This window comes from Rutidosis leptorrhynchoides, chromosome 11 (assembly GCF_046630445.1).
Source record: "Rutidosis leptorrhynchoides isolate AG116_Rl617_1_P2 chromosome 11, CSIRO_AGI_Rlap_v1, whole genome shotgun sequence".
Classification (NCBI taxonomy): Eukaryota; Viridiplantae; Streptophyta; class Magnoliopsida; order Asterales; family Asteraceae; genus Rutidosis; species Rutidosis leptorrhynchoides.
Genome location: NC_092343.1, coordinates 30,812,316 through 30,826,300, shown reverse-complemented (window position 1 = coordinate 30,826,300; position 13,985 = coordinate 30,812,316). Strand labels below are relative to the sequence as shown.

The window sequence follows — 13,985 nt, the reverse complement described above, 5'->3', positions numbered from 1 at the left end:
ATGTGGGATAGGTTTGCACCCCAACAAATATAAACAGTGTGTATGGTTAATTGTTGATAGGAAAAAGCCTTCACCCGTCGGTTACTACTAAGAGGGATCAACTTGTATAAAAACAAGCCGGAATAGGACCCGAAATACAGTGCTGATCTAATGCAGCGACAAAGCAATCGAGCTTAAACCACTTAGACCCCTCTAGGTAATAATTCAGCAGGATCCGGCATAAAAAACCTACCTTAACCAACACCTACTTTTGCGAGTGATGCATCAAAACTTTTAGGGTTCGTGATCCACGTTAACCAATTTAACGATCCTTTTTTCCAACGGGCGTTTATCCACTCAAAACATTTGCTTTGAATTTCTGCCACGGTCTTTGAGGGGCTAAGGCAATTACCTCCAAATGTACGGGCATTTCTATGAGTCTAAATATGATAGGACGTGACCCAAACAGCGGCTTGCCATATGGATACCCCATGGTTGGTGTTTAAAAACGGATTTGGACTTTGTGCAATGTCGGAAATACTTGAGATAGGTAGATGATTGAAATTCCACCACTTTTGGATTCTTTCCCAAATGTCTTTGGCAAAACTACAAGTTAGGAGCGTGTGATGTAGAGTTTCAATATCATCATCACAAACCGGACATCTCAATGAGTGGAGATCAATACCTTTTTTATCTAGCGCGACTCTAACGGGCAATTTGTTTTGTTTCGCCCTCCAAATGAAGATACCAATCTTTTGCGGGATGAGTGGGTTAAGGTCCGTAGGTTGGGGAGGAGAAGAAAGAACTTTTTCAGCGGCTAGAGAGCTAAGTAACCGAACCAACGAGCTAGTGGAAAACAGACCCGACAGGTCATGTTTCCAGGACCACGGGCCAGCAGATGGATGAGACTGGATAGCAGGAGAATGTGAAAAAGGATGTGCTCTGATGGATTTGATAAGAGCAAAAAGTTCATCCTCAGTACGCCATCTCGGGGTCATGAACCAATTCCATTTGAAAATCAACGGATTAACCGTTACATCAAAACGGTCGGCAATGTAAGCATCTGGTGTAGCCTCGAGTTTGAAAAGTCTCGGGTATGCGTCTTTGAGCGGTACGTCGCCCATCCACTTACCAATCCAAAATCTCGTATCCGCACCAATTCCTACATCTTTGACAAAAGCGTTAGAAAGATTACACCCTAACTTAGTTAGGGTGTCTTCAATTTTAATAATATTATACCAAGGGCGACCCGAGAAATTTTTCAAATTGATCCCGGGTAACGAGGTACAACATCCCAAACCCCCGCCAATTCCATAAATACTTTTGATAATGCGAACCCAAAAAACATTTTCACCCGAGAGGAATCTCCACCACCATTTGGTTAGGAGTGCAAGATTTTTAATTTTTAAGGAGCAAACATTTAAACCACCAAATTCGTAAGGTAAAAGTATTTGTTTCCATTTAACCCATGCCATTTTTTTCTCATCTTGTGATCCCCCCCCCCCCCCCCCCCCAAAAAAAATCACGACGATACCTTTCAAGTTCTTTAATTACATTAGCCGGTGCTTTGAAAAGTGAAAAATAGTAAAGTGGGAGACTAGTTAACACCGCTTTAATTAACGTGAGACGTCCTTCAAAAGAGATAGATTTAGCTTTACAAACATTGAAATATTTTTTTGTAATATTTTGGAGAGTTGCTTTTTTCAAAGTGATTTTTTCATATTGAACTCTGTCAATAACTCTTAACATATTGCTAAAAAATATGTTCATGTTACATAACAATATACTTTACAACATATTTTACAACTAAATATGGATATTTAATTTGAAACAACAAATAACTTATATTTTATATTTTATATAAGTTGTTAGTAAACTGTATTAACAAAGCAATTTTTCCCTTTAAATAATATTTCATCCATACATAGAAAAAACTTGGGGAACAAGTTTTTTTTATTCAATAACATATTTCAACAAGATTAGATAAAACATCAAATTAAATAGTATATTATTTTATAAGAGCAATTAAAATTAAAATGGAAAGAAAATACGTAACAATTTTAATACAGTATTATTCTTTATTTATAATAATACATTAAATTAACTTGAAAGCTTTATATAATTTTTTATATTATTATTTATTAATTATTATTATGTTAAAATTTTCTGCTATTACTTATTATTGTTATTTTAATTAAAACGACTTCAAAGAAACATAAAATAAAAATAACCTATTTGTTTCCTAATAAAATGACGGATTTTAAGGAGATTGTAATAGAAATATTCAATTATCTAAAGGAACGATTTTCCATATATATTTTCAGTAAAACTTGCTGTACAAATATCATCGATAGATAGGTACGCAATTACGTACCCTGACCTGCAAAACATAAAATTTTAACCATGGCGAATTACATACCTTTAGTTCTACAAATCAAAATTCTTTCTCGTCTTCCTGCTAAATCATTAATTCGATTTCGATAAGTATCAAAAGAATGGAAGTCTTTGATTGATAGCTCTGAATTTAATTCCGATCACCTTGTACAGCAGGCGCAACGACCACGTTTTCTATTAAGGGTGTACAGAGGCTATGTGGATGATGAACGTGAAAGAGGCGAGTATTGTTGGATAATTGATGATGATGATGATGATGTCCTCCAACACAGGATTTCCTTGACGTATCCTAAGTCTGTTAACCGACTTCTAAATAAAGAAGTTTATAAAGAAATTGTCGGTAACTCACATGGTTTTCTTTGCTTTACTAGTTGGTATTTAGGTGATGGTGATAGTTTTAATCGTTATGTTATGTGGAATCCTTCGATAAGAAAATCAGTATCAATTGATGTGCCTTATAATGGAAGTAGTTTTGTTTGTTTTGGTGTTTGTCCTAACTCCCTTGACCCTAAAATTGTAAGAATAAATAAGTTTGATGTTCCTTATGATAATGACCATAACCAACATACTGTTTAGCGAGTTGAGGTGTATACGTTAAGTGCAGGGGTATGGAGAAGTCCGTTAACCAAACTTCCTAGTGAATGGTTTGATATCCATATGGGGTATGATACTCCTGTAGTTGTTTTAAATGGGTTTATTTACCGGTGTGCTTATGTAGATAGTCCTTTTAATAATAGTATCGTATCGTTTGATCTGGCAAGTGAAGAATTCACAAAAATACTGGTTCCTGATAAGTTGACTAACAGTTGCTATTATTGTATCCACTTATTTAAGCTAGGAGGTTCTCTTGGTGTGGTTCAAAGTGAAAGATGTAAAGGCTTGGAAGAAGAAGTTCACGAGGTGTGGATAATGGACCATGTTTCAAAATTGCTTACCAAACTCTTCACCATTACGTTACCAGAGATGTGGAAAGTAGTGGGATTCAGGGATAATGAACAACTTATAATCGAAAAGATCGAAAAGCGTGATGTATATTTACAAGGAGGTGTAAGAGGGTGCGAATATAGACCGGAGCTTGTAGCTTATGATCCCGAATTGAAACATATCATACATCTTGGACTGTTTTTGTCATTTGATTATTGTCATTTGATAATATCAACGTGCTTCTTCATCTTCCAGATCAGATCAGATCTAAAAGAACATGTGTTTCTTCATCAAGTTTCATATCTTGAAGATCAGATCTAAAAGAACCAAAACCCTAAAATCAACGTGCTTCTTCATCTTCTCCAGCCACCAAAATGTTAGATTGTTTCCTTCTTCTCTTCTCTTTTTTTACTTTCTTTCTTCATCTTTTCTTCTGGAGGCCAATCGATGAGTTCTGGAGGCCAAGAGCACTTTAATAAAACTTTAATAAGCCGCCATAGTTTTTAGCGGCCATAATTTAGCCGCCACCAATTTTCCCGCTATTTTTTTAAGGGGCGTACGCTTTTTATACAACTAGTGAGGCGTACGATTTTATTCAGCATTGAGGAAACGGTCAATTGCAATTTCGAACTGAGGCGCGCCTTAAGGCGTACGAGGCGTACGTTTTTTTAAACCACGATCGCGGTTGCCTTTAGTTCTGTTTTAATGCATTTTGGCAATTTGCGAAAGCATTGTTCATATATCAAGTCTATGCTGCTGCCAATGTCGACATGTATTTTCATAATTGTTATTCCCGTATTCGCGAGCTTACACGATATGACTAACGACTTATCGGACATATCGCAGTTTTGCTCAAATGGGAAAGTTATGGGCGCAAGTTGCCATTTTTCAAGCATTTCTGCTGCTTTTCGCTTTTTAGGCCCTTTCTTCAGTTGAATTTTTGGACGAAAAAGATTTGTGCATTTTATGCACCTTCAAATTCATATTTGTCATCTTCACAATATTTTTTGTGGCTAAAAGCTTTTGTTGCTTCTTCATTTCGTTTAGCCTATAGCTTTTGTCAATAAGATTATGTTTTCCTGCAATGTAACAAAGAAAATAACACGATTAGAATTAAGAAATGAGTTTAATAGCTCGATTAAAACGAACGTGAATTTCTCATTTCAATTCTATTCGTGTCCCACGGATGGCGCCAATTGATCGATCCTAGATTATCCAATAAAGGTTAATCAAGGATAGAGTGCAATGAGGGGGTACAATAGATGTCGATTAGGATTTTGGGACCTTATTGTCATATTTCGTTAAGTGCTAAATGATCAACAACCATGTCCCGGTCTTCATAAATTACCTTAGCCAATAAAGAACAAGTCTCGGGCGAATTCACAAGAGAGATCAATATGGCTATGGCAATCCTTCCAGAATCCACAACCTCAAATGAGAGGCCAAGCTCCCTATTTATAGGTTTGAGACCTGTGCGGAAGTAAGATGCACGCGCACTTAGGCATTCCGCACAAGTATTGCGAGAAGCCTACGCACTCTTTAATATTCCGCGCAGTCCCACCGCGTACATTTATACTTACCGCGGTTTAATATCTTGTGTCTTTTGCCTTTAAGTAGCTTTTCGCACTAAAAATATACATATACATGTGTATGTATATGATCAATGGTGATGGTGATGGTGGTGGTGATGGTGATGGTGATGCTGCTGCTGCTGCACACACTGAAAGATATATTTGAAGTTCACAAAACTTGAAATTTACTCAGTTGTTTGAGTTTTGGATCATGCAGCAAATAATGTTTAGTTACTCAGTACTTGTTTAGTTCCGTAGAATTGATACATATTATTATTGACATGATGAAGGTACTGTATGAGTTGTTTTGGCTTTGCATAATGTGTTACCAACTTACTATGTGTCGTTGTTTTTTTTTTTTTTTTTTGTTTTTTTTTTTTTTTTTGTTTTGGGAAACAACTATTGGCATACCAATAATTAGAATGAGCTATCTTGTTTTGGTTATCTCGTAAGTTAATTCGCACCCCTACCATTAATTGTATTACTGTAGTACACATATGGTTAACATTGAGTCTTTTTGTTTTGGTGGTGTTTAGATTGTATTTTTGGTCCCGTCTATTAGCTACATATTGGTGATGTTAGAATTTGTATTTTTTTTCATAGTTTTTTTGTTTTTTTTTTTTTTTTTTTTTTTTTTTTTGGTGGTGTTTAGGTTGTATTTTGGTGCTGATAAGTGTTAGGACATTCTTTTACTCCCGTTTCACTTCATGTATCTGTCCTTTTACTCAAAACCATATGTTTTTGATCTTATTGCCTAATTTCTTGAATAGACAGATTTTGCCTTACAGTTAGTTATCTAATTAATACGATTTCAAACAATGCACTACAAGAAATCGGACCTTTAGGGACGACATTAAACTGGAATTAGAGACGACATGTCGTCCCTAAAGGTCTTTAGGGACGACATGTCGTCCCTATTATGTCGTCCCGGATACTCTGTAGCTAAAACTCTTTTGCAACGACAACAATTTCTTTAGAGACGACAGTGGGCCCCACTTTGACTTTCTGTTGTCAAACGAATGGGCCAATTCCAGACGACTTTTAGAGACAACATGTCGTCTCTAAAGAAATAATAATAAAATAATGATATAAATATTTATTTATTAAATAAAATGCGAAAATATGACGGGGACGACCTTTAGGGACGACATGTCGTCCCTAAAAGGTACTGGAAGTATTTTTGCAGATTTAATTCTGCTGTACGTACCATCCGTAAAACGAGCCAATTCAATATAATCTAAACCTGCTGTACACGCAACAAAATAACCAACCATAACATAAACACAACCATAACCATAACATTAAAAGTTTACAACCGAGTTTACAAATCCAAAAGTTACAAATCTGAAAAGTTAACAAATCCGAAATAACAAATCCGAGTTTACAACCATAACATTAAACATTATCCAAGTAGCAAACAAGTCAAACTGCATACTTACCCATCATTTTCTTCTTCACCCGCATCATCTTGATCTTCATCTTCATAATCACCGTCATCATCTTCACCGTCATCATCTTCAACGGAGTCGATGTTACCCTCATCATGAATTTCACGGTCACCCGAACCCGAAGCTTCAAAACTAAATCCACACACACGAACACAAACCACATCAAACATGAATCTATACTTTAAATCAAACAAATATCATAAAATTAAGGGAACTGATATAAGAACCTAAACCTTTTCCTACACACTTTAATTATACAGTGATAATGAATGCATTTAATATGAAATTTATATACACTTCCATTAGTTTTCAAGTTAGTTCCATCTAGTTTTGTAACAATGCTTATAGAGTATACACAAATGGTTGCCACTTTACATGATACACAAGTGATGAATAATTTTTTTCCAATGGTCAATCATAAAGCAATACATAATCCAAGCAATACAAAACCAACACCATGCCATTTCAACAGGTCTTTGTTAATAATCTACAAAACCTGAGTTTGATAAGCATGTATTGAACATAAACTAACCATTTAAACCATAAATTAGTTGCAACACAATAACAATGTCAGTTGAAATGAATTGTGTTTGAAAGTAACATTTCTTACTTGTTCCACTTGCAAGTATTAAGTTGATCGAATTACTTCCATAATGCCTGTTGAATATTACAAACACAGAGGAAAAAAAAAACAACAACAAAAGTCTAGTCATTTAGTGTTAAAGAGGTGTGCTAAAACTGCAGCCGAGAGAAAGGGTAACTTACCATTTTACTGCTAATTTGTAGTTTCTGTACACGTTAGTACCGGATGAATGTAATCCTCAGTCCTTCACTCTTTACAAAATGTTTCCAATACAGTATCTCAAATTTAGAAAATAAAAGTAGCGTTACAGTAACAAAAAATACATTAACAAAATTTATCATCAACTGTTACTTAGCTATTAATTATTCTTTAAATTATATATAATTTTCAGAGTTTATTTAACTATAAATCCTAAAAAAAAATATTAATTCGGAATTAATATATAATGAAAAATGTTCTTGACACTTTCATCACCAAACCCATCACTTTAGTAACAAAGTTCGGATTTAAGGACCAAATATAATCAAGGAATCAACAAACATAAGCAAAATAACAAACTAGGCATGAAAATCATAAGTCTAAACATAATCACACACAACAATCTTCCAAAAATAACCCCAATATTCGGATTTAATATATATAACCCAATGCACCAAACTTTAATTTTCAAAATATCAATGAAGAACATACCTTTGTTAGTGTTTTAGGAGAGAAGATTAGGTTGGATTTGGTGTGAAATAGCTTTAAATCACCGGAAATAGCTCAAAATCGCCAGAGGTATCAGAGGATTTATTTTTGGTAAAGTGACTAAATAAAATGGTGGATCTGGAGTATACTGCTGTCTTTTTTCTTTGGGGACGACAATTAGGGACGACATGTCGTCCCTAAAGTATCTGGAGGGAAATGAAAATTGATCTAGCGCCAGAAGTTTCGTGAAATTTTCAAATAATTATTTACCTTTATTTAAAAACTCTATTTATTTTATTTACTTATATACATTAATTATATCTTATTTTAATTATTAAATTTACTTTTAAATATTGTATAAAATAAATATTTATTTATATTTACTTATATACAATATTTATTTATATTTAATTATATAAATATTTATATTTAATTATATAAATATTTATATTTAATTATATAAATATTTATAATTAATATTTATTTATATAAATACTTATTTATATTTACTTATATAAATATTTATTTATGTAAAATTAATATTTAATTATATATCTGCTTATGCTTATAAAGTTATATTCTTTAAAATAAATTTTATATTTAATTATATATATATATATATATATATATATATATATATATATATATATATATATATATATCATTTATATCAATATATCAACGTCGCATTCCACGATCACTATCGCACTCCACGATCACATATCAACGTCGCATTCCACCGTCACATATTGACGTCACATTTCCACCGTTATATTTCGCCATTACAGTGCACATTCCACCGTCACATCTCAACGTCACATTCCACCGTTACAAATGACCACTACACTCTATGATCACATATCAACGTCACAATCCACCGTTACAAATCACCACCACATTCCACCGTTACATTTCAACGTCACAGTCCACCATCACATATCAATGTCACATTCCACCGTTACATTTTGCCGTTACATTCCACCATTACATATCAACGTCACATTCCACCGTTACATTTTGTCATTACATTCCACCATCACATATCAATGTCACATTCCACCAACACATATATACGTCACATCACACCATCACATATCACCGTTGCGTTCCACCATCACATATATACATCACATTCCACTGTTACATTTCGACGTCACATATCAACGTCACATTCCACCGTCACATTTCAACGTTATATTTCACCGTCACAAATTACCACCACATTCCACCATCACATATCAATGTTACATTCCACTATCACGTATCAACGTCACATTCCACCATTAGTTTTCGCTGTTACATTCCACCGTCACATTCCACCATCACGTATCAATGTTACATTCCACCATCACATATCACCACCACATTCCACTATCACATATTAATTCCACCGTCACATATCAACGTCGTATTCCACCGTCACATATCAACGTCACATTCCACCATTACTTTTATACTTGTATCTTGCATGAAACGTGACAATTTGACTCACATGCTATAGTAATCGAGTCGTAACGAGCTATAGGACTAATTGAACACTTTGACCGACCGTGTTTACCGATATTGATACAAACCTATTTGTTTAGGTCAAGACTAGCATTCGTTCTTGCACACGTTTACTTGTTGAAGTACTTTTACATACGTGCACTCAAGGTGAGATCATAGTCCCACTTTTACTCTTTTAAACTTACATTTGGGATGAGAAAACATAAACGTTACTTTTTAACTAAGTGAACACAAGTACAGGAAAACAAACATTCTACATACGAGTTTAGAACAAAATCCTCAATTCGATTATCATTAGTTACACTTGCCGGGTGTAAGCGAGAACTTATGTTGTATGGATCCATATGGGTTTGACAAACCCTCATTCAGGCGGTTCGCTACCGTCTACGAATGAAATATATTTTCGAGAAACAGTGTATGTTCTAACACTATTGTGATGGGGTTCTATGGAAGGAATGTTAAGCATTGATAATTGGGTGCTCGTGAATATTAACTTTTGGAATGTATTACTATTATATCAATGTTACAAATCTTGTGGTTCACTTGTACTTACTTACTTAAACCTATGATTTCACCAACATTTTTGTTGACAGATTTCTATGTTTTTCTCAGGTCCTTGAACGTTTTGTGATACATGCTTCCGCTCATTACTTTTGATACTTGCTTGGATGTCGAGTATATATGCATACGTGGAGAGTCTTTTGGCTACTTTTAAATTGTGTCGCATATATTTCAATTGTACTTTAAACTTTGTAACATAACTAGTTGTCGAACTACTTTGTAAACCTTGGAACATCTCTACTTTTGAAATGAATGCGACATACTTTTGGTCAAACGTTGTTTTAAAGACTTATGACCACGTAACGGGACCTAAGTAGACGGCGCCATCAATGACGATTTTGTCGGGTCGCTACAAACGTTACATTCTACCATCACATATCACCACCACATTCCACCGTCACATATCAGCATTACATTCCACCGTCACATATAACCACCACATCCACCGTCACATAACACCACCACATTCCACCGTCACATATCAACGTCACATTCCATCATTACATTTCATCATTACATTCCACCATTACATTCCATCATTACATTTCATCATTACATTTGATAATTTTCGTTGAAGTGTGTGTTTAATTCAGGAACATTGTATGACCTTTATTTAATGTTTGTTGTTTAGAGTGTTTTAATTCACAATACTTGTATAATATTCGATTGAATGTTTGTCGTTTGTCCATTGTTAACTATAGTAAACTGAAAAAATAAAATAACAATTTCATTCAACATAGCTTATAAAACGATACAATTAATACTTGAAAACTAGAAAATGACAATAACACAAACGATACAACATAAAAAATGATACTAATAATACCAAACTTAACTAAACTTAACAGTTTAGTTGACGGAATTTAAAATACATTTCTTCATCTTCGAAAATTAAATAGAGAGAAATGCGATTGGAACGCTAGTTCAGTGTCGTCCCCAATAAAAGTTTTCGGGACGACATGTCGTCCCCAAAAAAACGGCGCGAAATTTTCTCACTCTTGGAGCTAAATATTTCTGCACCAAAAAACAATTAAATAATAATTTTTTTCTTGGGACGACATAGCACCGTCACATATAACCACCACATCCACCGTCTCATAGCACCACCACATTCCACCGTCACATATCAACGTCACATTCCATCATTACATTTCATCATTACATTCCACCATTACATTCCATCATTACATTTCATCATTACATTTGATAATTTTCGTTGAAGTGTGTATTTAATTCAGTAACATTGTATGACCTTTATTTAATGTTTGTTGTTTAGAATGTTTTAATTCACAATACTTGTATAATATTCGATTGAATGTTTGTCGTTTGTCCATTGTTAACTATAGTAAACTGAAAAAATAAAATAACAATTTCATTCAATATAGCTTATAAAACGATACAATTAATACTTGAAAACTAGAAAATGACAATAACACAAACGATACAACATAAAAACGATACTAATAATACCAAACTTAACTAAACTTAACAGTTTAGTTGACGGAATTTAAAATACATTTCTTCATCTTCGAAAAATTAAATAGAGAGAAATGCGATTGGAATGTGTCGTCCCCAATAAAAGTTTTCGGGACGAAATGTCGTCCCCAAAAAAACGGCGCGAAATTTTCTCTCTTGGAGCCAAATATTTCTGCACCAAAAAACAATTAAATAATAATTTTTTTCTTGGGACGACTTTTAGTGACGACATAGCACCATCACATATAACCACCACATCCTCCATCACATAGCACCACCACATTCCACCGTCACATATCAACGTCACATTCCATCATTACATTCCACCATTACATTCCATCATTACATTTCATCATTACATTTGATAATTTTTGTTGAAGTGTGTGTTTAATTGATAATGCTAAAAACGAACATATATTTCATAGCATTATCCCTCAAGAAAGACAAGCTTTTAGTTGCAATTGTTCTATTTACAAGTAATATTCGTTTAAATAATAAAAGGTGAAGACAAAAAGACAGATTCGACGAATTGAAGATGCAAACGACCAAAAAGCTCAAAAGTACAAAGTACAATCAAAGTGGTTCAAATTATTGATTTAGGTCAGGAAGTTGTCGTCCAGACCAGTTGTAGAGTCTACGAAAAACCTTGAAAAGTTTTCTCGAAAATTAGCTGGAAATCCACGGACCTCAGCATCAAACAGGGTCGCCAAGTGGTCAGACTTATCCTAACCATGAGAGGATCTGTCTCGTAAAATGGGGAGGGCGCCGTGCAAATTATCTTGATAAGACTAATGAATCAGACCTCCAGAAAGGATAATCTCCTTAAAGATCAAAAATCAACTTTTAAGCCTGATATTACTCAATCCTTAAGATTGACTTTAAAGATTGAGAATTACAAACTCATGGAATTCGATGATATCTAAACTCGAGCTTGAACGAGAAAATATTTTGATCAAAATTACAAACCGATTTGTTTTCTGAAAACCCATTTTTAATGCGTTCATTACCATTGAACGTAAAATCCTAGGAATTCACCTGGAATTCATTAAGTCACCTGAACCAAATCGGGTGTCAACCGTAAGAACGGTGGTTACATAGCATGGTCAAAGACAGGACCCTGTGCCAGACCGAAAAACCAAAAGGGTGAGCTTTACTATTGCTCCTACAAAGGATAGTAATTGCATCCGACACGTTATAGACCATAATTAAAAGCATGTCAGGGGACATTGCCCTAACAGTTGCTTGTTCAACGCTTTCCTTTACAACTGGACGGTAGTTTACCGAAAGGTAATATACGGAACAAGTATACTGGAAGTGTTGCTTTCCTAATACAAGGTTAGCAAGTGGGTGACACAAAACCGCAAGTTTTGAGCTAAAATTTTCAAATCTAAAACCCACCAATCCCACAAAAACAATTTGCAAACACCGGTGAAGGGTTATTCCGGAAAACTTATCTAGGGTAAAAGCTAGATTGAATTTTCAAAAGATCAAATGTTTTCATAAAGATCCAATTTCCTTAAGGATCTAAATTTTTATAGTCATATGGGACTGTAAACCACAATGTTACTATCATTATTCATAACGCCGTATAGAAATCACTGATGTACAAAGTGTGAAGAATAAAGAAGTGATTCTAGTATTTTTATTTCAAGACTATATTGCTTGAGGACAAGCAACGCTCAAGTGTGGGAATATTTGATAATGCTAAAAACGAACATATATTTCATAGCATTATCCCTCAAGAAAGACAAGCTTTTAGTTGCAATTGTTCTATTTACAAGTAATATTCGTTTAAATAATAAAAGGTGAAGACAAAAGACAGATTCAACGAATTGAAGACGCAAACGACCAAAAAGCTCAAAAGTACAAAGTACAATCAAAGTGGTTCAAATTATTGATAAGAAACGTCTCAAATTACAAGAGTACAAGTCACAAAACGCAAAATACAAGATATTAAATTGTACGCAAGGACGTTCGAAAATCCGGAACCGGGACCATAGTCAACTCTCAACGCTCGACGCAACGGACTAAAAATTACAAGTCAACTATGCACATAAATATAATATAATATTTAAATAATTCTTAAAATTATTTATATATTTTATTTATTTATTAAACCGTCGGCAAAGAAGCAAACAAAAGCACATGAGCTGGAAAAAGTGGCCATGCGATCGCATGGTGAATAGTTTCTGGCCACACCCCTATAAATTCGCAGTTTTGGTTGATCAAATATATATCTTTTTATCTATCTCTCTATCTCACTCGTATAATATATATATATATATATATATATATATATATATATATATATATATATATATATATATATATATATATATATTATAATTTTAATTTTAATTTTAATTTTAAAATCTAATAATAAGGGTATGTTAGCGAATGTTGTAAGGGTGTAAGTCGAAATTCTGTCCGTGTAACGCTACGCTATTATTAATCATTGTAAGTTATGTTCAACCTTTTTAAATTAATTTCTCGTAGCTAAGTTATTATTATACTTATTTAATGCCGAAGTAATCATGATGTTGGGCTAAAATATTAAGACAGGGTAATTGGGCTTTGTACCATAATTGGGGTTTGGATAAAAGAACGACACTTGTGGAAATTAGACTATGGGCTATTAATGGGCTTTATATTAACTAAATGATACCTCGTTAATTTAATATATAGACTTATAATTTGATGTATTTATATATAACCACATACGCTTGACTGGGTACGGTGGGCGGGATATCTATAAATACCAATAATTGTTCATTTTACCGGACACGGAACTGGATTAATAGTTAATAGACTTGTTGAAACATGGGTGGATTACATTCAAGGGTAATTGGTGTAATT

At 33.9% G+C, this 13,985-nt stretch overlaps 2 protein-coding genes across 2 annotated transcripts; one reads left to right on the top strand and one right to left on the bottom strand.

Annotated features, from left to right (window-relative positions):
- Positions 1-419: 419 nt before the first annotated feature.
- On the bottom strand, positions 420-1,454 carry LOC139874429 (uncharacterized). The gene has a single exon (XM_071861864.1). The coding sequence runs from the start codon at positions 1,452-1,454 to the stop codon at positions 420-422; it is 1,035 nt and encodes a 344-aa protein (XP_071717965.1).
- Positions 1,455-2,229: 775 nt separating this feature from the next.
- On the top strand, positions 2,230-3,618 carry LOC139874428 (uncharacterized). The gene is made up of 3 exons (XM_071861862.1): positions 2,230-2,250; positions 2,527-2,847; positions 2,950-3,618. Exons 1-3 carry the CDS (start codon positions 2,230-2,232, stop codon positions 3,616-3,618), a joined length of 1,011 nt encoding a protein of 336 aa, XP_071717963.1.
- Positions 3,619-13,985: the final 10,367 nt, after the last annotated feature.

Coding starts and splice junctions, on each gene's coding strand:
- LOC139874428 (XM_071861862.1), top strand. CDS start 2,230: ATGACGGATTTTAAGGAGATT. Junction 2,251..2,526: donor TGACGGATTTTAAGGAGATT/GTAATAGAAATA, acceptor CACCTTGTACAG/CAGGCGCAACGACCACGTTT. Junction 2,848..2,949: donor CTTATAATGGAAGTAGTTTT/GTTTGTTTTGGT, acceptor CATACTGTTTAG/CGAGTTGAGGTGTATACGTT.
- LOC139874429 (XM_071861864.1), bottom strand. CDS start 1,454: ATGGCATGGGTTAAATGGAAACAAATACTTTTACCTTACGAATTTGGT.